We start from the raw sequence: 26,979 nt of genomic DNA, 5'->3' as shown, positions 1-26,979 counted from the left end.
TGTAAGCATGAATGTGACTGGATGGAAATTAGGAATGTGAAGCCCTAAGGAATTCTAAGATGACTCCTAAAGTGGTTATCTGCTTTTATCTGCCCAGTACCCATTCTTCCATAAGGTCAATTCTGATCATCAGATATTTCAAATAGTTTTGCTATTTAAAAATGTGACATTTTCAATGTAAGCAAATCTACTGTTCTTTTGAATTATCTTTTTTTGGTTCATGCTCAAAATGGTATTCCCCGTATCAAGATGTTTGTTGTATTGACCTGTATTTCCTTTGGGCAACAGTTTTTTGTTTTTTTGTTTGTTTTTGGTTTTGAAGATTTTACTTATTTGAGAGAGAGAGAGAGCACAAGCAGGGGGAGCAGCAGGCAGAGGGAGAGGGAAGCAGGCTCCCCGCTGAGGAGGGAGGCTGATGCGGGCTTGTTTCCAGGACACTGGGATCATAACTCAAGCTGAAGGCAGTCCCCCAGGCACCCCATTCTTTGGTGAATAGTTTCATTTCCTTACATCTATATATTCAATCCCTATAAATTTGTTTTGGTATCTGGAGGAAAAGATCTAACTTTATTTTTTGCCCAAATGACCAGCAAACTGTCCAAACACAATTTGTAAAGAATAACTTTATTTTGTAACTATATTCTTATATACAGCCATGAATCTCTTTATTTGTAATAATTTAGTATAGCAGCATTATATTCAAGATTCTGTAGAACAAAGTACCCACCATTCCCCTACTCCTCTACTCTCCCATTATTCTTCTAATTCAAAACTGTACTAGCTAGCTATCTTTCACATAGTTATAATTCCTAATGAATTTCATCAATTTTCTCAAAATCTACCATCCTCACCATCAAAAAGAAAAAGAAAAAGAAAATCCTATTGGGTTACTGATGAATATAATATTAATCTTATGGGACATATATTATTATTATATTGGACTTTCCCATCCAGGAATAAGGTGTATCACTCATTTTTTTTTTTTTCAAGAGCCGTCAAAGCATAATGGTTACAGACTCTTTGGAGTTTGGACTCACATGGCCTGAGTGGGTTCCAATCCCATTATTCTTTATTCTAGCACCTATATAACTTCGACAAGGCACTTTACCTCTCTGTTATCCTCAGGCATTAACACTGTATTATAAGGTCATTTTCTGGACTGAGTTAAAACATGTACTTAAAACAATCCTCATAAAGGTTAGTTGTTGTTGTAACTATTATTATTATTAATTACCTTGTCCTTAGGCAAACTCTTGTCAAGTCTCATATATTTCAGGTTTATCCCAAGAATTTAGTTTTGTATTACTTTGTGAGTCAATCTTTATTTTCCAACTACTTACAAAGTCATTAAAATTTTATAGGATTTTAAAAAATATTTTAATATTATAACTAGACATTTTACTATTCCCATTATAATCCTAGTATATTTTTCTTTTCCTCCAGATTGCTTTCATTTTTGAATTTTTACTTCTTAGCCCTAAAATATTTTCGACTGATACTCTTGAGATTTCCAGACAAATAAATGTATCACCAGAAAATAATCATAATTTTGTTCTCCAGCCTTCCAAGATTGATACCTCTTGTTTCTTTTCCTCATCTAACTATACTACTCTATAACTTCCAGAAGAGTAATAAATAACTGTGGTAATAGCAGGCATCCTTCCTAAATTTCAAGGATGGCTGCTGGATTCCAACATATTTATTATGTGAAAGACCCTCTATTCTTAGCTTTATAAAGAGACTTTATTAATAGAAAATGAATACTAAATATATCAAAGTCCTTATTAGCACCTTTATATAAGATCTTTTCTATTTTGGCAAATATTGTTAAAACATGAAAATGGGCTGTTACTCAATGGTACAAAGAATAATTATAAACTTGGGCTGTTCTCTGACATTAATTCCCATTTTCTTTAAAGATTTTATTTATTTGAGGGGCGCCTGGGTGGCTCAGTGGGTTAAAGCCTCTGCCTTCGGCTCAGGTCATGATCCCATGTGGGATCGAGCCCCACATCGGGCTCTCTGCTCGGCAGGGAGCCTGCTTCCTCCTCTCTCTCTGCCTGCCTCTCTGCCTACTTGTGATCTCTGTCTGTCAAATAAATAAATAAAAAAACAAAATCTTAAAAAAAAAAAAAAGATTTTATTTATTTGACAGAGAGAGAGAAAGATCACAAGTAGGAAGAGAGGAAGGCAGAGAGAGGGGGAAGCAGGCTCCCTGCCAAGCAGAGAGCCCAATGTGGGGCTCGATAACAGGACCCTGAGATCATGACCCGAACTGAAGGAAGAGGCTTAACCAACCCACTGAGCCACCCAGGTGCCCAATTCCCATTTTTTAAAAAAATTTTTTATTTATTTGACAGACAGTGAGAGAGGGAACATAAGCAGGGAGAGTGGGAGAAGGAGAAGCAGGCCTCCCCCTGAGCAGGGAGCCTGATACACGGCTCAATCCCAGAACCCTGGGATCATGACCTGAGGCAAAGGCAGACGCTCAATGACTGAGACACCCAGGTGCCCCTGGCATTTCTTTTATTTTTCTTTAAGATTTTTATTTATTTATTTGACAGACAGAGATCACAAGCAGGCAGGGAGGCAGGCAGAGAGAGAGGAAGAAGCAGGCTCTCAATGGAGCAGAGAGCCCGATGTGGGGCTCGATCCCAGGACCCTGGGATCATAACCTGAGCCGAAGGCAGAAGCTTTAACCCACTGAGCCACCCAGGCGCCCCTTTTACTATGATTATTGAGGGGTAACTGACATACTGTTACATTCTCAACAGTTTGTAACTGAAATCAGCTTCAACTTGTTTAACCCCAAAATTACTTACAAGTTCTAAAATTTCCAAATGGCTGGACTGTTTTAATTGACTTTATTCACTTCAGCTTTATTGCATTGTGGTCAAAGAATGCAGTCTCTAAATTTTAAGCTTTTAAAATCTGCATTTTTTTTTCTGGAAGTATGAATTATGTATCAACTATGATTAAATTCTATAAATGTTCCACGAAAATGTAAGATGATCATGTTTTTCTAGAAGTGTACCAAATTCAAATGAACTTCAGTTCCTCTAAACTGTTAAAACTATTGTTTTATATCTGCCAATACAAGATTTTTTGATACATAATGATTTGTGGCAGTTACAGCCTCAGTGTAAAAATTATAGCTCCTACAAACAAAGTCAGAAATTTCTGACTTTAAAAAGTTTCTTTTTGGGGCACCTGGGTGGCTCAGTGGGTAAAGCCACTGCCTTCGGCTCAGGTCATTATCTCAGGGTCCTGGGATCGAGTCCCGCATTGGGCTCTCTGCTCAGCAGGGAGCCTGCTTCTTCTCCTCTCTCTGCCTGCCTCTCTGCCTACTTGTGATCTCTCTCTGTCAAATAAATAAATAAAATCTTTAAAAGAAAAAAAGTTACTTTTTAACAAATTAAAAAGTTAATTACTTTTGCCATAAACAGCTTTGTTTTCATATTAAAATTATCATTTTTGGGATGCCTGGGTGGCTCAGTCGGTTGGGCAGCTGCCTTCGGCTCAGGTCATGATCCTAGTGTCCTGGGATCGAGTCCCACATCGGGCTCCTTGCTCAGCAGAGAGCCTGTTTCTCCCTCTGCCTCTGCCTGCCATTCTGTCTGCCTGTGCTCGCTCTCTCTTCCTCTCTCTCTCTGACAAATAAATAAAATCTAAAAAAAAAAAAAAAAAATTATCATTTTTGCTGCACTTGCAAATTTGACACATTGGCATCCTTTTATTTTTAACTTTTATTAGTTTCATTTCATTTTACATTTCTAAGTAAGTAGAGATGATATTCAACATGAGAATCTTTGTCATTTAACCTTTTTAAATGGTTTCCAAATGAATCTAATTATGAACATGAAAAATACTTAAGAGGACACAGACTCCTACACTGGGTAGAAATTTCAAAGAACCCAAAGAACCCTTCTAAATCTAAAATTTAAGATGATACAACTTTAAAAAGTGGTTAAGTGTCAGGGTCTCTAAATACCATTTCCCACTAAAAGGAACCAGACCTCCTGGGGAAAATGGTGGACTTCAGGTCTGGAATAGGAATTATACAGATGAGACTGATTCATTCTGCATCAGAAAACAAGAAGTTATCAAAGACTACTGGAGTCATGGCAAAATGACTCCAGAGCTAACCTAAAGAGGCTTTTACCCACCAAACATGGCATAATAGACTAACATACAATAAATATACAAATCTATTTATAATGACTTGTCATTATAAATCATTTATTCCCCTTACTCCAAAAACAACCCTCAATGGTTATTTATGGAGGATGCTAAGTCTTCAACTCATTCTTAAAAATGACAAAAGAAAAAGAAATTGACTATGATGTTTTCTTTTCTTTTTTTTTTTTTTAAAGATTTTATTTATTTATTTGACAGAGAGAAATCACAAGTAGACGGAGAGGCAGGCAGAGAGAGAGAGAGGGAAGCAGGCTCCCCGCCGAGCAGAGAGCCCAATGCGGGACTCGATCCCAGGACCCCGAGACCATGACCCGAGCCGAAGGCAGCGGCCCAACCCACTGAGCCACCCAGGCGCCCCATCATAGTCAATTTCATGGGAACAAAAAGGTTGAATGAAAGGAATACTTGGAGCAAACATTTGCTTCTTAAATAATTAAAGTGTCACACAGAATAGAAGGCAAGAAAAAAGTAATGTTCACATTCACTTCCCAACAATGACTTCCAAGCCTTCCATGACACTACTCAATCTCTCCCCTTTGCCTCCAGAAAACACCTCCCAGTGTATGCTAGTTATTTCTTGTGCACTAACCTCCTGAAACCTACTAAGTTACATAGATCTTTATTTCTATTTTATCTGTAAGGAAACAAAAACCATGTTAATGGTAAGAACTAAGGCCAAAATGTACTGTGATAGTACATCTACTATGTACTATGAACCACTATGATAGTGGTTCCTACTTCGCAATCCTCCACTTAATCTATTTCAGAAGGTCTGGGACAGATAGGGACTAGACATTTGTGTATTGTAAAGGAGCAGGGATAGAATTCCCTCAGGGGATTCTGAAGCATATTGCTAATTAAAAACGAATACACCACGATTCTCCTGGGTCTCCTGTTATCTATCTGCTGATTCCCACAAAATTAAATCCATATCTGTATACGTGTATGTGTTCACCAGCCTCAATCTCAATTTCTGCTCTTTGAAAAACAATGTTAAGAAAATGAAGATGAGGGCGCCTGGGTGGCTCAGTGGGTTAAGCCGCTGCCTTCGGCTCAGGTCATGATCTCAGGGTCCTGGGATCAAGTCCCGCATCAGGCTCTCTGCTCAGGCAGGGAGCCTGCTTCCCTTCCTCTCTCTCTCTCTCTGCCTGTCTCTGCCTACCTGTGATCTCTGTCTGTCAAATAAATAAATAAAATCTTTTTTTAAAAAAAAAAGAAAATGAAGATGAGCCACAGACTAGGAGGAAAATATTTGCAAAACACATATCTAATAAAAGATTTATATCCAAAATACATAAAATAACTCAAAACACAACATAAAAAAACTTTTATTACCCAGCAATCCCACTAATTATTTACCCAAAAGAAATAAAGAATATTCATACAGAAACTTATAGAAGAGAAATTGAGACTTTCTTCTGTTAAAAAGAAAATGTTACTGAAGACAATGTTCACTACATTACTCAGTGTCTCCTACTCAAGATTCACATCTGAAACTACTTTTAGACAGTGCTACAATATGCTCTTTCTTCACAGATGCAGTAATATTTTTCTATGTGATAATGGAACATAATTATATTCTCTGATCAATTACAACATTAAAGTTACCATATCTGTATTTTCCTGTACCATGGTCCTTAATTATTTTAATCTTTATGTATCTTTTTGTAAACTACCTCAAAATCTTTGTGGAAAGTTAAACCTGAACTGTATACAAAGAAATTGTAACCAACATAACAAGCTTTCTTCTATTAATTCCTTCTCCAGAATGAAGGGTTTTTTTTCTTTCTTTCCTTTTTTTTTAATTTTTGGTGTTCAAAGTTTTCGTTTTTTTTGTTTTTAAATTTTTTATTATTTATCTGACAGAGAGAAACCACAACTAGGCAGAGAGGCAGGCAGAGAGAGAGGAGGAAGGAGGCTCCCTGAGGAGCAGAGAGCCCAATGCAGGGCTCAATCCCAGGACCCGGGACCATGACCTGAGCCGAAGGCAGAGGCCCTAACCCACTAAGACACCCAGGCGCCCCCAAAGTTTTTTGGAAATACCTCAGGGCACCTGGGTGGCTCAGTGGGTTAAAGCCTCTGCCTTCGGCTCAGGTCATGATACCAGAGTCCTGGGATCAAGCCCCGAAACTGGCCCTCTGCTCGTTAAGGAGCCTGCTTCTCCTCTCTCTCTGCCTGCCTCTCTGCCTACTTGTGATCTCTGTCAAATAAAGAAATAAAATCTTTAAAAAAAATTTTGGAATAGCTAATTATTAAAGGTAGTACAGTTGACCCTTGAGCAACATGGGTATGAACTGCACAGGTCCACTTACACAGTTTTTTCAATAAATACAGTACAGTACTGCAAATGTATTTTCTCTACCTTACGATTTTCTAAAAATTATTTTCTTTTTGGGATGCCTGGGTGGCTCAGTCAGTTAAGTGTCTGCCTCTTGATTTCTGCTCAGGTCATGATCTCACGGTCGTGAGATGGAGACTGCATCAGGCTCAGAGTGGCACACTGGGCATGGAGCCTGTTTAAGATTCTCTTCTTCTCCCTCTGTCCCTCTCCCCTACCTTCAACCCCCTTCTCATAGCCCCTCTCTCTCTACCTCTCTCAAAATAGGGGAAAAAAAAAAATATATATATATATATATATACACACACACACACATACATATATATGTATGTATATATACACATACATTTTCTTTCCTCTAATCTGCTTTATTGTTAACAGTATAATATGTAATACCTACAACAGACAAAATATGTGTTAATCAACTATTTATGTTATCACTAAGGCTTCCAGTCAATAGTAGGGTGTTAGCGATTAAGTTTCAGGGGAGTCAAAAGTTAGAGGCAGGGGTGCCTGGCTGGTTCAGTCAGAAGAGCATGAGACTCTTGATCTTGGGGTTGTGAGTTCAAGCCCCACAATGGGTGTAGAGATTACTTAAATAAGGGGCACCTGGGTGGCTCAGTCGGTTAAGTGTCTGCCTTTGACTCAGGTCATGATCTTGGGATCCTGGGACTGAGTCCTACATTGGGCTCCCTGCTCAGTAGGGAGCCTCCTCCCTCTCCCTGTGCTATTCCCCCTGCCTGTGCATTCTCTCGCTCTCTCCCCCACTCTCTGTCAAATAAATAAAGTCTTTTAAAAATTATTTATTTTTTTAAAACTAATAGGCAGATTTTTTACTGTGGGGGGACAGATGCCCCAACCCCACTGTTGTTCAAGGACCAACTACACATAAATGTGATAAAGCTGAATGTATAAATTAGGCACAGGAAGAGACTAACACCAGGAACAGAACAATTACAGCACTACAGTGTAATAAAAGTTAAGTGAATTGGTTCCTCTCTCAAAATATAGTATTCACTCTTCTTGTGTTGACATGAAATGATAAAATGCCTCTGTGATAAGATGAAATGAGGTGAACAACCAGGCACTGCAATACAATGTTAAGCTACTACTGACCTCCCGAAAATAGGGAGGATCGTGTGCTTCCGGATGGACCGCGGTTGACTGTGGGTAACTAAAACCACAGAAAGCAAAACCACAGATTTCGGGTGGGGGTAGACTACTGTGTTGGTTTTATAATTCCCTCCCACTATACTCAATTTTTAATAAAGTCTTGTTTAAAAGTTACAACCTCGGGGGGGCACCGAATTGGTCAGTTAGTAGAGCATGTAACCCTTGACCTCAGGGTTGTAAATTCAAGCAGCACACTGGATGTGAAGATTGCTTAAAAAATCTTTTAAAAAGTCACAGCCTGGTCTCAACTGTGCTGGGTGGAATTAAGCAAAGATTCTATCTCTACCTTCTGGCTGCTGGGCCAAGCAGGACCCCTACCAAGCTAGCATGACAACAGCAGAGACAATTAGAAAAAACCTCTCCCATGAGGGAAAAGTACCTTTCTTTTTTTCTTTTTTCTTTTGAAAAGTATATTTCTAAGAGGAGAGTAAGAGCCCTAATGCAACCTGCTTCTTGCCACAGGAAGAGAATCTGAATAGCGCCTATCTTAGCGAATTGAATGATTATTAAGGGAGCCAAATTGTTACCATATTGATGAACAGATTTTCATTTCTGAGAATAAATCAGTCTCCAGTATACAGAATGAATGGGAGAAGAAAACAACACAGATAGTGGGGGGAAGAGTTTTAAAGGCAAGGAAAGGGGCATCTGGGTGGCTCAGTGGCTTAAGCCTCTACCTTTGGCTCAGGTGGTTATCTCAGGGTCCAGCAATCAGGCCCCTCATCAGGCTCTCTGCTTCTTCCTCTCTCTGCCTGCCTCTCTGCCTACTTATGATCTCTCTCTCTGTGTCAAATAAATAAATAAAGGCAATAAATAATATAAATAAATAAAGGCAAGGAAAGTTAAGATGAAGCAAACAAAACAAGTACCATAATTAGGCTGGTGTTAGTAGAAATAAAATCTTAATCATATCTGAGGTAATCTCAGTAAGATTCACCAATTAAAACTGTATTGATAAGGGAAAGAGAAGAAGCAAGATGACTCAGAAGTTTCTAACATGGATGACTAGAAGACAGTAACTAAAAGAGAATATAAAAAAGGAAAACGGAGAGAAGGAATGGGGCACTACTTGTGAGAGCAACTACTTGCAAGAGGAATAGAGTCCATTTTAGGTACACTGAATAAGCAATATCTGTTAAACAGAACAATACAAGTCAAATTATACATCTGGCAATACAGATTTTGAGTTTTAGACACACAAAAAAAGAAGCAAAGCAGAAAGGATATCACGATGTATTGAATGGGTAGTTTTAAAGCAACTGTAGGAGATGACCCAAGAAAAACACAGGCCAAGGAAACAACACTTAATGGGCATGCAAAAAGAGTCAAAGATGACCGAAAAGAAGCAATTCAAGAGAAGAACCATGAGAATGCCATCTTTATAAACAAGGGAGAAGTTTCAAGGAGGAACAGGCAATAGGGTCAGATGTCTAAGAGAAATCAAATAAAAGCTCTGAAAAGCATCCATTAGACTTGGTAATTATTAGGTCATTTCAGTGATGTTAAAGACAATTTCAGTGGGGAAACAGAAGGAAAAACCAGATGTGAGTTGAGGAAGAAGTATAAAAAACACAAGCAATAACAGTCTCAAAAAACCCCTCTAATTTCAAAAAGCATATCTCAGTTCAGACTATACTCTGTAACTACCACTTCCTACTGAAAGGTACCCAAGGCTTCTTGGGAGTTAATTCCAAGTCTGAGATAGTAACAAAAGCATGAGCCTAGGCACATCCTTTTTGACTAAAAGGTAATAAACTTTCAAGGACCACTGAGTTAAATCAAAAGAATACAGAAAACTCGGGCGCCTGGGTGGCTCAGTGGGTTAAGCCACTGCCTTCGGCTCAGGTCATGATCTCAGGGTCCTGGGATCGAGTCCCACATCGGGCTCTCTGCTCAGCAGGGAGCCTGCTTCCTCCTCTCTCTCTCTCTGCCTGCCTCTCTGCCTACTTGTGATCTCTGTCTGTCAAATAAATAAATAAAATCTTTAAAAAAAAAAAAAAAAGAATACAGAAAACTAAGTATTTTATTTTTTTTATGCTTATATAAATGATTTTCTTGATTTCATTGCTAATGTGTGGAAATACTCTGATTTTCGTGAGATTTTTTAAATCCAGAACTCTGCTGAACTTACCACCTCTCACAGGGTCTGCGGGGATGGGGGATGTTGGTGGATTTTTAAGGTTTTCTATATATATAATCATGTCATCTGCAGTAAGAGATACTTTTACTTCTTTCTTTCTAATTTGGATGTCATTTCTAACTTGCCTAACTGCTCTGGCTAAACTTCAAATACATTGATTAGAAGTACCAAAAGAGGACATCCTGATCTAAGGGGAAAGACTTGCAGTCTTTTCACCATCAATATGATGTTAATTACAATTTTTCAAATATAGCTTTTATCATGTTGAGGAAGTTACCTTCTATTCCTAATTTATTAAAGAAAGTTTGATGAAGTTTTTCAAATGTTTTTTCCTACATCAACTGAGATGATCATGTGAGGGTTTTTTTCATTCTATTAATACAGTGAATTACACTGATATTTAGGAAAAATTTAACCAAGGAGCTACAAGACTTGTACACTGAGACCTGGACAAAATACTGCTGAAAGAAATTTTAAAGGATAGGAGTACCTGGCTGGCTTAGACAGCAGAGCATGGCACTCTTGATATCAGGGTCATGAGTTCTAGGCCCACATTGGGGGTTAAGTTTACTTAATTTAAAAAAAAAAAAAAAAATTTAAAGGGCATAGCTAAAAGGAAAAGATACCCCGCATTTGTTGACTAGAAGATTTAATAGTATCAAGATGACAATACTACCCAAGAGATTTATAAATTCAATTCAATCCCTAACAAAATCCCAATGGCATACAGTGTAGAAATAGGAAAAAAATCCTGAATTTCATATGGTATTTTAAGGGATGCCAAATAGCCAAAACAATCTTGAAAAGGAGAAACAAAGTTGGAGGACTCACACTTTCCAATTTCAAACTTCTACAAAGCTACAGTAATCAAAACAGTGTAGTACAGGCACAAAGAGACATACAAACTACTGGAACAAAACTGAGAATCCAGAAATAAGCCCTTATATACATGGCTGTTATGGACTGAATGTTTCTGTCCCCAAAATTTACATGTTGAAGACTGAAACCCCAATGTTATGATATTTAAAGATAGGACCTTTTGGAGGTAAGTAGGGTTAGATGAGGTTATCAGGATAGGGCTCTCATGACAGAATTAGTGCCCTCCTAAAAAGAGAAACCAGAGAGCTCACTCAATCTCTGAGAATACACAAAGAAGAGATTATGAGGGCACAAAGCAAAAATGGCAGCTGCCAACAAACCAAATGAAATCTACCTGCTAAATCCTTAGTCTTAGACTTCCCATCCTCCAGAAATAGGAGAAATAAATTTCTATGGTTTAAGCCACCCAATCTATGCTATTTTGTTATAGCACACAAAGTGATTAATACAAAAGCCAAATGATTTTTGACAAGGGTGCCAACATCATTCAATGGGAAATGAACAAACTTCAACATATAGTGCTGGAAAAACTGGATATCCACATACAAAAGAACAGAACTGAACACATACATTATACTATAAACAAAAGTTAACTTTAAATGGATTAAAAACCTACATTAAAGAGCTAAACTAAAAACTCAGACTTCTTCATATGGGAAAAACTACAGGATCTTATATTTGGCAAACGTTTCTTAAACTGAAAACAAAAGCACAAGCTACAAAAGGAAAACAGACAAATTAGACTTCATCAAAACTGAAAACTTTTGTGGCTCAATGGACACTATCAAAAATGAAAAACCAGGGGCGCCTGGGTGGCTCAGTGGGTTAAGCCGCTGCCTTCGGCTCAGGTCATGATCTCAGGGTCCTGGATCGAGTCCCGCATCGGGCTCTCTGCTCAGCAGGGAGCCTGCTTCCCTCTCTCTCTCTCTGTGCCTGCCTCTCTGCCTACTTGTGATTTCTCTCTGTCAAATAAATAAATAAAATCTTTAAAAAAAAAAAAAAATGAAAAACCACCTGAATGGGAGAAAATATTTGCAAATCACATATCTGATCAGAGTTTAATATCCAGAATATATAAATAACTCCTATAACTCAGTAACAAAAAGACAAACAACCCAATTAAAAAAGGGCAAAGGATTTAAATACACATTTCTCCAAGGAAGATATATAAATGGCCAATAAGCACAAGAACAGATACTCACCATCAATAATGATTTAAAAATTACAAATCAAAACCACAATGAGATACTGCTTCACACCCACTAGGACAGCTATTATCAGAAAAAGAAAAAAAAAAGAAAAAAGAACAAGCGTTGAAGATGATATGGAGAAATCAGAACCTTTTTCCACCTAATATACCTCTGTGGAAAACAATCTGGGGATTCCTCAAAAAGATAAACATAAAAATCCCATTTATCCCAGCAAGTCCATTTCTAGGTATATATCCAAAAGAAGTGAAAACATAGACTCAAACAAATTATTGTACAGCACTGTTTATAGCAACATTTTTCATAATCGCCAAAAGATAAAAACAACTGTGCCTGTCAACAAATAAAAGGATAAATAAAATGTATTACCTACATACAATAAACTATTACTTAGCCATAAAAAAATGAAGTTCTGATATATTATGCTAAGTGAAATGAGTCAGACACCAAAGGTCAAATACTGTCTAATTCCACCTATGTGAAATATCTAGAATAGACAAACTCATTGAGCTATAAAGTAAATTAAAGCATAACAGAAGCTAGAGAAAACAGTTATTCCTTAATGTGGACTGACTTTCTGTGCGGGATGAAAAAGACAGTGGTAGAAGCACCTGGGTGGTTCAGGTAGTTGACCTTCCAACTCCTGGTTTCAGTTCAGGTCTTGATTTCAGGGTCCTGAGATCAAGCCCTGAGTGAGGATGAAGCTCCGCACAGAGTCAGCTTAAGATTCTCTCCCTCTCTCTCTCCTTCCACCCCTCCCCACACTCACTCTCTCTAAAATAAATAAAATCTTTTAAAAAACAGAAAGAAAAGACAGTGGTAATACTTGTACAACACTATTAAAATGTACTTAATTCCATTGAGTTACACACTTTTAATAATTAAAATGGTAAATTCTAGGGGCGCCTGGGTGGCTCAGTGGGTTAAAGCCGCTGCCTTCAGTTCAGGTCATGCTCCCAGAGTCTTGGGATCAAGCCCCGAATTGGGCTCTTTGCTCAAGTAGAGAGCCTGCTTCCTCCTCTCTCTCTGCCTACTTGACTTTCTGTCAAATAAATAAATAAAATCTTTTTTAAAAATAAATAAGTAAAAAAAAAAAATAAAAATAAAATGGTATATTCTATGTCATGTGTATTTAAACACATTTAAAAAATTTAAGGTATCTTTTTTTTTAAGATTTTATTTATTTATTTGACAGAGAGAGATCACAAGTAGGCAGAGAGGCAGACAGAAGGGGAGGGAGAAGCAGGCTCCTTGCTGAGCAGAGAGGCTGATGCGGGGCTCGATCCCCGGACCCTGAGACTATGACCTAAGCTGAAGACAGAGGCTTAACCCACTGAGCCACCCAGGTACCCCTAAGGTAACTTTTAATATAATTTTTTTAAAACATTCAGGTGCTAACCTTAAAGACCTTGTTGTACGTTGAACTGTGGCCCCCAAAGATATGTCCTCCCAGGTATCCAGAACGTGATCTTTGCAGATGTAATCAGCGCAAGGATCTTGAAATGAGATGACCCTGGATTAGTGTAGGCCCTAATTCTCCTTAGAAAAGACAAAAACACAGAGAAGGCCATGTGAAAGCAGAGGTAAAAATTGGGAGTTAATGCTGCCACAAATCAAGGAACCTAAGGCCACCAGAAGCTGAAAAAGACACAAAGAAGATTCTTTCCTAGAGCCTTCAGAGAGAGGATTGCCCTGCTGACCCCTTGATTTTGGAGTTCTAGCCTCCAGAATTATGAGAGAATAAATTTCTGTTGTTTTCAGCCACCAAGTCTGTGGTGATTTCTTACAGCAAACCTAGTAAACTAATACAGATTTTGGTACTTGGAAATGGTATGTTGTGGTAATAAATACCTAAAAATATGGTAATAGATTTGGAACTGGATGAGTAGATGCTGGATAAATTTTAAGAAGCATGTAAGAGGCAATCTGTCAACTATCAAAAAAAAAGGGGGGGGTGTGACTGGGTGGCTCAGTCGGTTAAAGCATCCCACTCTTGATCTCAGCTCAGGTCTTGATCTCAGGGTCATGAGTTCAAGGCCCAGGCTGGGCTCTCCACCCGGTATGGAGCCTACTTAAAAAAATAACAAAAGAGCAGCGTGCTAGAAAAAAAGTCTAGATTGCCTTCAAGAGATTGTTGGTACAAATATAAGTATTAAAGACAATTCTGGTGGGGGCATCTGGGTGGCTCAATGGGTTGAGCCTCTGCCTTCAGCTCAGGTCATGATCCCAGAGTCCTGGGATTGAGCCCCATGTCAGGCTCTGTGCTCAGTGGGGAGCATGCCTTACCACCCCCTCTGCCAACCTCTCTGCCTACTTGTGATCTATGTCAAATAAATAAATAAAATCTTAAAAAAAAAAATTAAAGACAATTCTGGTGAAGTTTCACAAGGAAGTGAGGAACAAGAAGAGAAAGCTTATAACGTCTTAACACATATATACCATGAACAAAATGTTGAGAAAAATCTGATTGTTAAAGGTGGTTCTGGTGAGATGTCAGAAGGAAAGAAAAAATAGAAGGAAACGAAGAATATGTTATTGGGAACTAGAAGGTAATCATTATAAAGTAGCAGAAAACTTGACAGAATTGTGTTCTATACTGGGTAGGAAGCAGAACTTGGAAGCAATGAATTTAGAGATTTACTAAGATTTCTAAGCAAAGTGTTGAAAGCACAACCTGGTTTCTTTTTGTTGCTAAGAGTAAAAAGGAAGACCCAAGAGATAAATTAAGAAAATATTAAGCAAAAAGGAAACAACTCTTGATGATTTGGGAGGTTCTCAGCCCATCTCAGAGGATGTGAAAATTACGAAATTCACCATTAGAAATGTGCTCTAGAGAAAGGGCCAAGGATATAGCTAGACAACTATTTGCTGAAGATATCAGATGTATGACTCATGGATCCAATCAGTCACCTCAATTTAAATCAGGAATAAAGACTGGATTATCGAGATCCACAAAGAACCCTCTTGTCTAATTGTATGCACCCCCTTTACATAGAAGACTCGAGGTTTGTGAACACATTTTTTTAAAGACTTTATTTATTTACTTGACAGAGAAAAATACAGCAAGAGAGGGAACACAAGCAGAGGGAGAGGGAGAAGCAGGCTTCCTTCCCCCCAAGCAGGGAGCCTGATGCGGGGTTCAATCCCAGACCCCTGGGATCATGACCTGAGCCAAAGGCAGATGCCCAATGACTGAGCCACCTAGGTGCCCTGGTGTGTGAACATAGTATACTAACAAAAACACTACCAGCCTATAATTCAAAGAACAGATCAGACAAAAATGAAAAAAAAAAAAAAATCTGGAATTCTGTTGGCAGGAAAGAGCTAATAAAGCTACACATGTGTGAACATGTGTTATCCTTCAAAGAAAAAGAAGGTACACAGAAGTAGAAGTCAGAGAAGTAGGCTCAAAGCAGGGGTCTACAGTGTTTCAATTAACCCAGAAGGCAGAAGATCAAGCCAGAGAGAATTTTTCTCAGGTCCTGAAACCTAAGGAAATTGGTCCAGCTGGGTTTTGAACTTAAGTGGGACCAGGGATCCCTTTATTCCTTCCATTTCCTTCCTTTTGTAATGGGAATGTCTATCCCATGCCTAACCCAGGATTGTATCAAGAAAGCAGAAAATTGAGGCACCTGGGTGGCTCAGTGGGTTGAAGTCTCTGCCTTCGGCTCGGGTCATGATCCCGGGGTCCTGGGATTGAGCCCCGAATTGGGCTCTCTGCTCGGCGGGGAGCCTGCTTCCTCCTCTCTCTGCCTACTTGTGATCTCTGTCTGTCAAATAAATAAATAAATAAATCTAAAAAAAAAAAAGAAAGAAAGCAGAAAATTTGTTTTCTGGTTTCACAGGAATACAGATGAAGAAGAATTTTATCCCAGATGGGTCATACCCAGAATCACACTCGTCCTGGGATGGAGCCCCGAGTCAGGCTCTCTGCTCAGACCGAAGCTTGCTTCCTCCTCTCTCCTGCCTGCCTCTCTGCCTACTTGTGATCTCTGTCTGTCATACAAATAAATAAAATCTTCAAAAAAAAAAAAAAAAGAATTCATGCTATAAGGGGTTGAGACTTTGGGGGATGCTGGGATAGAGATGAATGTATTTTGTATATGGGATGGATTTAAGTTTGAGAGACAAGAAGGTGGACTGTAGTGGCTTGAATTGTGGCCCCTAAAAGACATATGCATTCAGAAGCTCAGATTGTGAGGAGAATAGGTCTTCACAGATGTAATTAAGGTAAAGATGTTGAGAAAAGATCATCCAGGATTAGGCTGGACCCTAAATCCAATGAAGACATCCCTAAAAGAGACAGAAAAGAAAACAGAAGGCCATGGGAAGAGGGAGGCAGATTGGAGTCATGCTTAAACAAATCAAGGAATATAAATCAAACCACCAGAAGCTTCCAGAATCCTTCCAAAAGCTGGATGAAGGAAAAATTCTTCCTTAGAGCCTTCAGAGAGAAGCTGGGCCTACTGACACCTTGATATCCAGCATCCAGAACTGAGAGAGAATAAATTTCTGCCATATTAAGCCACCAAACTGGTAGTAATCTGTTATGGATTACACATGGATAACATATGGATGTTATGTTAGGATTCTAATACAGATAGCCATTAATAAAAACTGAGACAAATTTAAACATCAAAAAGAATACTGACTACAACACACTTAAATATAGCAAACATATTAAAATCTATATCTTCATAATGATATCACCTCCCAGGCCTCACCTTTAGGATTTGCTCTGGAATCGATTCATTTTTCTGAAAGTTAATAAATAAAGGAGAAAAAATAAGCATTTACTCTCTGCTTCTCCTTAAAAATATTACAGGGTAACCAAATAATTGATGAAGAAATTCTTTACAGAAGAATACCAGTGAATAACATATGTTAAAAAAAAAGAAAATCACTACTCTAATGAAATCAAAGACCTAGGAGAATCATCTGTGACTGAAAATTCATTACGTGAGATGTTAAGAAACTATAATGTTTAGGGGTGCCTGGGTGGCTCAATGGGTTAAAGCCTCTGCCTTCGGGTCAGGTCATGATCTCAGGGTCCCTGGATCGAGCCCCGAATCAGGCTCTCTGCTCAGGAGCAAGCCTGCTTCCCTTCCTCTCTCTCTGCCTGCCTTTCTGCCTACTTGTGATCTCTGTCAAATAAATAAATAAGGGATGCCTGGGTGGCTCAGTTGGTTAAGCAGCTGCCTTCGGCTCAGGTCAGGATCCCAGCGTCCTGGGATCGAGTCTCACATCGGGCTCCTTGCTCGGCAAGGAGCCTGCTTCTCCCTCTGCCTCTGCCTGCCATTCTGTCTGCCTGTGCTTGCTCTCTCTCCCTCTCTCTCTGACAAATAAATTTAAAAAAAAAAAAATCTTTAAAAAAAAAAAATTTTTTTTTAAATAAAATTAAATAAATAAATAAATAAAATCTTTGAAAAAACAAAAAACTATAATGTTTAGATCCCCTGGGCAGAATGTAAATTGACCAATTTTAGTAACACTAAAAGTGTGCCTCCTGGAATAATGCAGCAAGAATTCACTGTCTACTAGCATCATCTAATAGGGTGACTATATATCCTAATTTGTCCAGACAGTCCCAGTTTATGGCTATTACCCCACTGTAAACAGTACACCCTTTTATTCTTTTTTTTTTTTTAAAGATTTTATTTATTTATTTGACAGAGAGAAATCACAAGTAGACTGAGAGGCAGGCAGAGAGAGGGGGAGGGAAGCAGGCTCCCTGCTGAGCAGAGAGCCTGATGTGGGACTCGATCCCAGGACCCTGAGATCATGACCTGAGCCGAAGGCAGTGGCTTAACCCACTGAGCCACCCAGGTGCCCCACCCTTTTATTCTTAAAACTGATTGGAAATAAATTATATATAACTCTATTCATGAATTTTTCTTCCTTTTTTTGTCACGAATTTTTCTTTCTTAAAGAAACTGAACCTAAATCTCATAAAGCTCTACCAATTCAAGTTCTCAATCTTGACTACAGAACTAAATCACTTGGGAAATTTTTTAAAATATTGATGCCTAAAATCCAGCCATGAATTCTCATTTCATGAATCTGAAATGTAACCTGAGAATCAGGATATTTAAAAGCTCTCCAGGTAATTCTCAAGTTTCAGCCAAAGTTGAGAACTGCGCTATATGTAACTACTAATTTCCGGGAAATATGAAGGGTAATTGAACATGTTAAAACACCAAAAGAATTCAAGCAGCCAACTCCAGAATGTGGGAAATTCTCCCGAACAAATGACCTAGTTTTTTCAACAGAGATAGCATGGGAAAAAGTACAGGGTCTATACAGTAGGGAGGGCAATAGTTGAAGTTAAGAGAAATTTTTTTTTTTAAAGATTTTATTTATTTATTTGACAGAGAGAGATCACAGTAGGCAGAGAGGCAGGCAGAGAGAGGGGAAGGGAAGCAGGCCCCCTGCTGAGCAGAGAGCCCGATGCGGGATTCGATCCCAGGACCCCGAGATCATGACCTGAGCCGAAGGCAGCGGCTTAACCCACTGAGCCACCCAGGCGCCCCTGAAGTTAAGAGAAATTTAAGAGGCAGATAAACCAAATAAAATGGCAAATCTTATTTGGATAGTGATTTAAACAAACTGACCATAAAAAAAAAATTTTTAGAGAATCAAAGAAATCTGAACAGACTGGATTAAGGAACTCTTAACTTTATTAGGTATGGTACTGGAGTTGTTTAGTTTTAATTCTCACTTATTAGAAATACATGCCCAAGTATGTATAGATTAAATGATGTCACGCCTGAGATTTATTTAAAATTATTTTGACCAAGTGCTCACTTCAGAAGCATATATACTAAAATTATTTTGACCAAAAAAAAAATAAGTTGGATGAGAGAGGAATAGCAAAATGTTGAGAACTGTTCAGCTGTCAAAGCTGGGTAAGAGGAATATGCAGTTTCACTGTACCAATCTATTTTATATTCTATTAGTATCAAATTATGAAACAATAAAAATGGGTTTTTAATTTTTGTTTATAAATATACAGTATGTATTTCTATGTGTACATATATATATCACATTTAAATTTATAAGACAACAAGTTAGGAGATGTAAAGAAAGATGAACACATGATCCTTAACCTCAAAGAGTAGTGGGTAGACCATGTGGGATAGAAAAGGTTTGCTCAGGTATCATATTTGGTGAAAAGCAGGAAGGTAGCTAACACAAGCTTCCAGGAGGCCAGAAAGATAGGAATAAAATCAAAGTAATATTATGCATATTCCCTAAGCATAAATGGGTGTGGGTGTTATTATCCCAATATTGCTAAATACTAGAGACTGTACCATAACCTGACTTTGAAAAGCCCATGCTCTATTACGTTCAGCTATTTGAAAATGCATTCTTGGCTCTTTAAGGATGACACAGTCATAGCTACAAGTGAGCTTCTGAGTGCCCCGCTTCTGTTCCTCACTCACCACTGCTTGCTCTCTCCAAGGAACAAGTCCATCAGAAAGCTGCGCTGCAGACAGGGCTTTTAAAGACACCAGGAAGACACCCGTGGAAACAGAGGCGGAATTCAACAAATTAGAATTACTCTAACCAGCACAATGTAAAATCTTTGGAGAAGGTATCTGCAACTTGATCAGAGGGACAAAGAAGAATCTCAAAGTAGAAGGCCAACTTTGGATGCCTACCACGACTCTGAAAATCACTACAAGGAAAACTCCTTGTAGTGAAGGTTCTAAAATTTGGGATCATTTTCAGATGAGGATCCACAAGCAACTCACTGACTTGCACCGTCCTTTTGAGATTACTAAAGCAAATTACGTTCATCACTACTAAGCCAGGAGTTGAGGCTGAAGTCACCATTGCACATGCTTATGTCAACCTTTTTAATAAACTGATTACAGTTGTCCAAAAAAATTAAAAAAAGAAAATGCATTTTTATAAGTCAAATGGTCAAGTATTAGCAATTTTATATGGTTCAACCTAATACTATGCTATAATGCTTTCCTTTCTCTTTCCGTTGCTAAAATAATTACATAATTAATGCACAGTAAAATAATCAGAATATTTAAAAGAAACATCAGTCTTCCTTAAAGAGTGGTCAGTTTCCTAATACAGAGTTGAAAATATTCACTAAATATCCATAAAATTGCAATTTTACATTTATCTCCTTAAATGGTCTTTAGTAAATTAGAAAATCATTCTATTTTCAAAGGAAGCACAAACTTTATCTTTAAAATAAATAATAGCTTTAAAATATTTAGTGTATACTTTCTTAAAAATAAACCTCTGAGTTGTGAAGATGTTTTAAGGTTATTCTGCATCCTAAGAATTTACACCTCAATTTAAGTATGATTCCACTGATTTTAACCACCAAAAATCCCAGATAATTCAGTACCTAGACTATTATTATATATATTACATGTATTTTATGTTACATGTTACATACGATTAACACATTAACTTTTATGTTATTATAATGAATTCTAATCTACACTATAAAACAGTATAATTTTTCAGTAATACCTGATACTGGTTTAGCCTATTATATTATGACCTTGAGCAAAAAAAAAAAAAAATCTCTGAACCTCAGTTTCCTCATTTATAAAATGGGACAGTAATAGTGATCACTGTTTATGGAATTAATGAGGATTGGAGGATATATTACACATAAAATAATTAAAATAATGACTAAAACTTAAATGCTTATAAATATCAAGTATTACCTTTATTTACAGAAACCTCTGCTAGTTATAAGATGGGTACCGTGAAAATAATTCAGAATCATCAACGCTAGAATGGCCTTTTCAAATGCTCTCTATACAAAGCCAACGCATTCAAGTAGATGCTTTACACTGTGTACATGTGAGCTGCAAATATTTTTAATATGTACCACTGTGCTTTTTAAGTAACACATTTAGTGAAAAGAGAAAAGATTAAAAGTTCATCAAGGAATTAAGAGGGATCAACCTCTTGCAATTATTTTATTATAAAATATTAAAATAACAGAAACCCAGAACAAAACTTCTCCATAATCCCATCACATGATAAAAATCAATGTTTTCATTTGTTCATGTTATTTTTTATTCCTTACCTACATGCATGTTCACTCTTTACATATTTACAATAATAATATGGATAACACTTTATAGCCTATATTTTCACGTAATATTATACCATGACTGTTTTTCCATTTTGCAAAAAATTTTCCCTACTCTCTTTCCTTCTTTATCCCCACCCCTTGAAGGTAATCAACAGTAACATGTAGCCTGACATGTAGCCTCCACAACTTTCTCCAAGCTCATACATATACAAGTATAGACACATATGTGGGGAAGGGAAAATGGTCAATTTTTACAAAAATGGAAGCATACTACTTATACATATGCTTATCTTTCTTTTAAGCATACCAAACACATATGCCTCAAATTTAATATACAGACAAGTCTGAGTGGATACAACTTACTAGACCATGTAATAACATATATACTTACCAAAGTCATCATTCTGTATGTAAACTTTGAAAAGATACAGGGATTTCACAAAAAAATATGGCCACTAGATTTAGTTAGATCTCATGCATGCTTCATAAGTTTATTTTAATAGCCATGTGTAAAGTAATTCCACTATTTACAAGCCTAACTAATGAATTTTAAAACTTACATTAGAAAATAAAAATTTTATAATCTTAAAATTCATAAATATCTCAAAAATATCCTAACTTTAAAGAAAGACTATGTGTATATGAACTTCATATGAACTTGGTTTTTAGCACAGATGATTGATGGATATGGTGCTGACCCACCCACATAATTAGCTTCCCCAAGTTCAAAAACTGAAAGACTGGCATTCCAATATAGTCAGAATACAATCAAATCAACCTTATCTAATGAATACCTATTGTTCTAAATGCCCACAACCATAAAAGACAGCCAGCAGTCCTACACAGAATTTAAGATTAACTCAAGTTGTAAAATACATTTTCCCATCTAACCATAATCCAGAACAATCAGAAGATCCCTAAATCTGAATCCACAGGAGACAATTTTGGAGTATAAAAGATGCTATGTAAGATTTACTGAAGCAACCAAAATTACAAAGCAAGTAACTCGGTACCAAAGCCCTAGAACCTCTACTCTAACAGGTGAACTTTCTTAACCAAATATCAATAAGTCTTTTTGAGTTCCTATTACATGGAAGTCATAGGTTTTGGAGATGCAAAAAAGCAGGAGAGCCAGAATAAATTATCTAAGATGATCATAAATATCACAGCGTAATACATAGCATACAGTTCAACAATTGGCATATGTGCTCAACAACTTTTTGTGACTAATGATTATACAGGTCAAAGCAGCTAAGCATCACAAATACAACACCATGTCATTCATCATCAATGCTATTTCAGATTAAATAACCTAAACTTATTATCTAGGCCTATGTACCTTTTTAGCTGCATCAAAGCAGTCAAATTACTTAAAAAGATACTGTTCTTGGGGCGCCTGGGTGGCTCAGTGGGTTAAGCCGCTGCCTTCGGCTCGGGTCATGATCCCGGGGTCCTGGGATCAAGTCCCACATGGGGCTCTCTGCTCAGCAGGGGCCCTGCTTCCCTCTCTCTCTCTCTGCCTGCCTCTCTGTCTACTTGTGATCTCTGTCAAATAAACAAAATCTTTAAAAAAAAAAAAAAAAAAGATACTGTTCTTTTGTACATAGTCTCCACTAATCTGTTTAGAATATATACACATATGGAATCCAGGAGTTTAGCATATATCAAAGAAATGAGGGGAGAAAAAAAGCATGTGTACCATGTGTACAGTTCAGGATAACCCTATTGAACATTCTAACCAAATATCAAAAACAAAACGGAGGCACACCTGTCTGGTAGAGCATGCGACTCTTGACCAAGGATTGTAGTTCAAGCTCCACACGGGGTATAGACATTACTTAAAAAAAAAAATTCATGAAAATAAAATAACTTAAAAAATGGATTATGGAGCCTAAAAGTTAATGAATATAACCTTCCTCCACAATGAAATTGGTAAAATAATGGGAAAAATCTGTAGAAGGGCTATCTATATATTAAATGATATTAAAAAAATAATGGTTTAGATTATTACCAGTGTGGCACCTTTAAAGTATATTAGAAGAGAAAGAAGTATTTAAAATCTAGATGAATTTGTTACCAACCTGCTTAGATGTTTTCCAGAACATTCCATTTTATAAGATGAATGATAATAGCATTAGCAGCAACTGGATTCAGCGATCTCCTTGAATGAACATTACACAGCTAAAGTAATTCATCCTATGTATTTTAACTGGTTGACCACATGCCATGTGCCTTTCCTCAAATGAGGATCCAGTTTAAACTGACTCAGAGCTTGAAGAGTAATTTAAAATTTCAAAACATGTGCATTCCATACCCAATATTTATATTAAATGAACTATTTAATATACTATCATACAACATATCTTGTTCTAGCTACAACTAATTTTTACATAAGGAAGATTTAAACTTCTATATACCTAAGACTATCAACATTAAATTTTAATTGCTCCAAATACAATGAAAGGCATTATAAAATAATTGATTATGGATAAAAGGCTACATATATGAGTAAATACGTTATAAAACCAATAAAATGTTAACAGTTGAATCTAGCAGTGAGTATACGAACGGTCTCTGTAAATTTTTTCAGTTTTGCTGTGTAACTGAAAATACTTCAGAATAAACTGTTGGAAAAAAACTATTTGACATTTCTCTGGTTATTTGTAATTTAAGTTTTGTTTTGTTTTAGGTAGGCATGCTAGGCATGGAGCCCAATGCGGGGCTTGAATTCAAGACCCTGGAATCAAGACCTGAGCTGAGATCAAGATCTTATGCTTAACCAACTGAGCCACCCAGGTGCCCCTATAATTTAAGGTTTTAACGGGAGACACAGAGATTGACATCGGACACAAGCATTGTAGTTGGGACAAACCTGAATTCAAATCCCAGATTAACCTCTTAAAGAGCTATCTGACCGTAAGTATAATTACTTAACCTCTCTACGCCCACATTTCTTCATCTGCAAAATGGGTTTTACAAAGCTAACGCAAAGTTAAATTCCTCCTATAAAGCACAGTGCCAGGCACATAGTAAGCACTCAAATTGTTAGCTGTAATTCATTATGAAATTGCTAATTCTATGCTAAATCATAAAGGCATTGTCAGTAAAAATTAAGTAGTAATTTTTTACATGGTTGGCTTAACACTAATTTGATCATTTTGGACCATTCCCCAAAGGAAGACTCCTAATAGGAAACTCACTGCTCAACATGCTAAGGTTTGGGAGGGCGGGGAGGAAATATTTTTTAAAAATCTGAAAAATATTTCCCAACCGATAGTACAGTATTGTTCTCCGTCTGAAAAAAAAATCATTCAGAATTAAATAAGAAAAGTTTCAAGACAAACTTTAAAAGGCATTGAATAACTCTCATGTACAACTGGCTTAACCTCTGCAGGTTGGTTGGGTACACCCTTGTGATGACAAAACTTGTCATAACGTTCTTAATTGTTGGTAAAGAGGCTAGACTAGAACACGACATTTAGAGTTGCCAAAATCTAAATGAGGACATGCCAACGACCCCACTTCTTCACAGGTAAGAGCACCACCTCCACCTTGGTCTTGATAACGGTTATGGGGGGAGGGGAAAGGAGGTAGGAAAATGAATTCGCGATGGTGTTACTGAAGAACCCTCCAGGTTATTCCTCTTGAGACCTGTCCACGACTTATTCCCGCCACTACCACCCCCACCTGACCTCTCCCCAGTCAAACTTCCAGACTCTGATTTACTGAAGATGCACTTAAGAATATGACACCTTCCCTCCCTTGGCCCACATAAGCCACCCTCAGTGCCAGAAAAAAATTTTTTAAAAAAAGAAAAATAAAGCAAACAACAACCCCCGCCCCTCCCCCTCCTAACCAGCAGCAAATCTTTGTCCCACCTGCCGAAGGACCACTCTCCAGCGCGCTCCATACCCAAGGTTGCCTCAGTCCTGCCCGCAACCTCTCCCCAACCGGGCCTCAGCGACCCCTCCACGAGCCTGCGCCTGGCCCATTCCCGGCCCCGGGACGCGACTCCCGCCCCGCCCCCCGCCGCCCGCCGCCCGAGTTCTGCCTCACCTCACCTACCCTCTTTCGGGGGCCGGACTCCACCTCTCTCTCCGCCATGTTGGGCCCCGCTCGGAACCGCTGCGGCTCCCGGCGCGGTGGCGGCGGAACCTCTCGGGCCCCCGGCCCCCGCCCACACTGCAGGCACGGCCGCCTCGCGGCAGCTTCCCCGGACCCAGCCGGGCCGGGCGCTGAGAGTGAGGAGGGGGCGGATGCCGCGCGCCGGGTCGGAGATGTAGAGATCCCACGGGTGCGCGCGTGGGCGGTAGGGCCTGCCCGGGAAAGGGGGGGGCCGGGACTCGGGGGGTTAATGGCCTCCAAGGGGCCCCGTGAGTAGGATTATTTTCTCTCAGAGAAATTCCTCCGCCTGCGGTTTCTTAAAGGGATCACTAAACCAGCCCCTTGCGCGCGCCCCAGATGCGCAGGCGCACCTTAAGCCCCTCCTTCCTTTCCCACCAAGCCCCCGGTCCTGAGCGTGCGCGGTGAGTGGCCAAGGGTAGGCCAAATCCTGCAAGTCTCTTTGCTGCCAGCAGCTGCTCCCACCACTCAACTATGGCCGCTGCCTTAAAGGGACCATGACGCAGTGATGAGGGAGGAATGAAAGAAATTGATGAAATGACTATCTGGAGAATTGGGTGAAATGTCAGTGAGGGGTCCAGATCATCAACTTACACCTGACTACGGCGATGCTATTGAGCTGAAGTTCTCAGTGGACCTCTGAACATGAAGAGAATCCCAACCAATACGGGAACAAGCCAGTCAACTCAAGGAGACCCAACTCCTTCCGTTACATAGCCCAATCTGAAGCACGGGCCGTAGAATATTAAGGGCCAACTCTGACAGCCTAACCTCAAAATCAGATCCTGTAATGATTTTGAAGACCAAACCAACAACTGGAGATAATTTCCTCAATAGTAATTTGTCCTTAGACTACCTAAATCGAAAAGAATCTCAGAAAGCATCTACTCCAATGCTCCCAATGGTAAAATTGCTGTTTGGTCCAGAAAAGTAATTTGCCTCAAGGCGCCTGAATGCTGGTGTGAATTTAGAATCAAGATTTGAGCAACAGCCTTCCGGGATTTTCAATGTACCAACCTGTCTTCAAAGCAAAATATAAATCAATTTTCATCTAGAAGATCAGAAATGGGAGTTCCATGATACTTCAAGAATATTGTAATTCTCCTCTGAAGACGTGTGATGATTCGCAGATAATTGTGTGTCCTCATTCACCTCCATTCAAGGAGCTTTGAGACTCTGGCTTAAAGGATGATCATCTTATTTCCAAGCAGAAAACTGGGAAGTAAATTTGGGTCTGTCTTGCCCTAAAATAGAAGCTGAGGAAGACTGTCGAGAATAAGGGCTTGATCTATTCCTCTTCATGCCTTCCAGTTCCTTAGCCTCAGGTGGAGAAAAATTGTTCTAATGGAGTTCATAATGATAGCTTAAAGACAATCAAGTAAGAAAGACAAAGAAGCTGCCTCTTGAAGGTCATTCCCCCACAGTAAGAAACATTCAAATGCAAATGAGAAACTCCTAAAATCACTGGCTAATGAGAGGTAATTTATGACTTTTGTGTGTCACTTGGTAGCTGTTTGGAAACTGAAAAGTTTCCTAACCCATCACATTTTGCTGGAAACTATCTGTGAAGTTGCTGGAAGTTTCCATGATGGTCCTTGCTGAGGCCTCTTCATCTTTAATTTCACTTCTTGGTAGAAAAAAGAAAAGGACAAAAGAATGTATATTTCAGCTGGAATTTTTGAAACTTGTCAGACCCTTTAGTTCCATGTTTAGGACAAAAAGGAAATAAAAAGAGAAAACAAGAAAAGACTTTTAGAGAATGTGGGTACATGAAAGGTCTAGTGGTTTCCACCTATTTTATTGGCAGTGGAATACTCCCTTCTAATAAAATCTGACAGCTTAAAAT

At 38.5% G+C, this 26,979-nt stretch overlaps 1 protein-coding gene across 2 annotated transcripts in view; it reads right to left on the bottom strand.

Annotated features, from left to right (window-relative positions):
• The window catches only part of ZMYM4 (zinc finger MYM-type containing 4), a 148,374-nt gene extending 122,949 nt beyond the window's left edge, over nucleotides 1–25,425 (bottom strand). For both annotated transcript variants that reach the window (XM_044237782.1, XM_044237781.1), the window contains exon 1: nucleotides 25,077–25,425. Coding sequence is in view for 1 of the 2 variants with exons in the window: in XM_044237781.1 (XP_044093716.1) it covers nucleotides 25,077–25,115 (39 nt within the window). In the remaining variant the exon portion in view is untranslated. The remainder of the gene's footprint in view (nucleotides 1–25,076) is intronic.
• Between the last annotated feature and the right edge of the window lie 1,554 nt (nucleotides 25,426–26,979).

The sequence above is a fragment of the Neovison vison genome, chromosome 2, assembly GCF_020171115.1.
Source record: "Neovison vison isolate M4711 chromosome 2, ASM_NN_V1, whole genome shotgun sequence".
NCBI lineage: Eukaryota > Metazoa > Chordata > Mammalia > Carnivora > Mustelidae > Neogale > Neogale vison.
The sequence above is the reverse complement of the archived record's forward strand: the minus strand, read 5'-3'. Positions and strand labels throughout refer to the sequence as shown.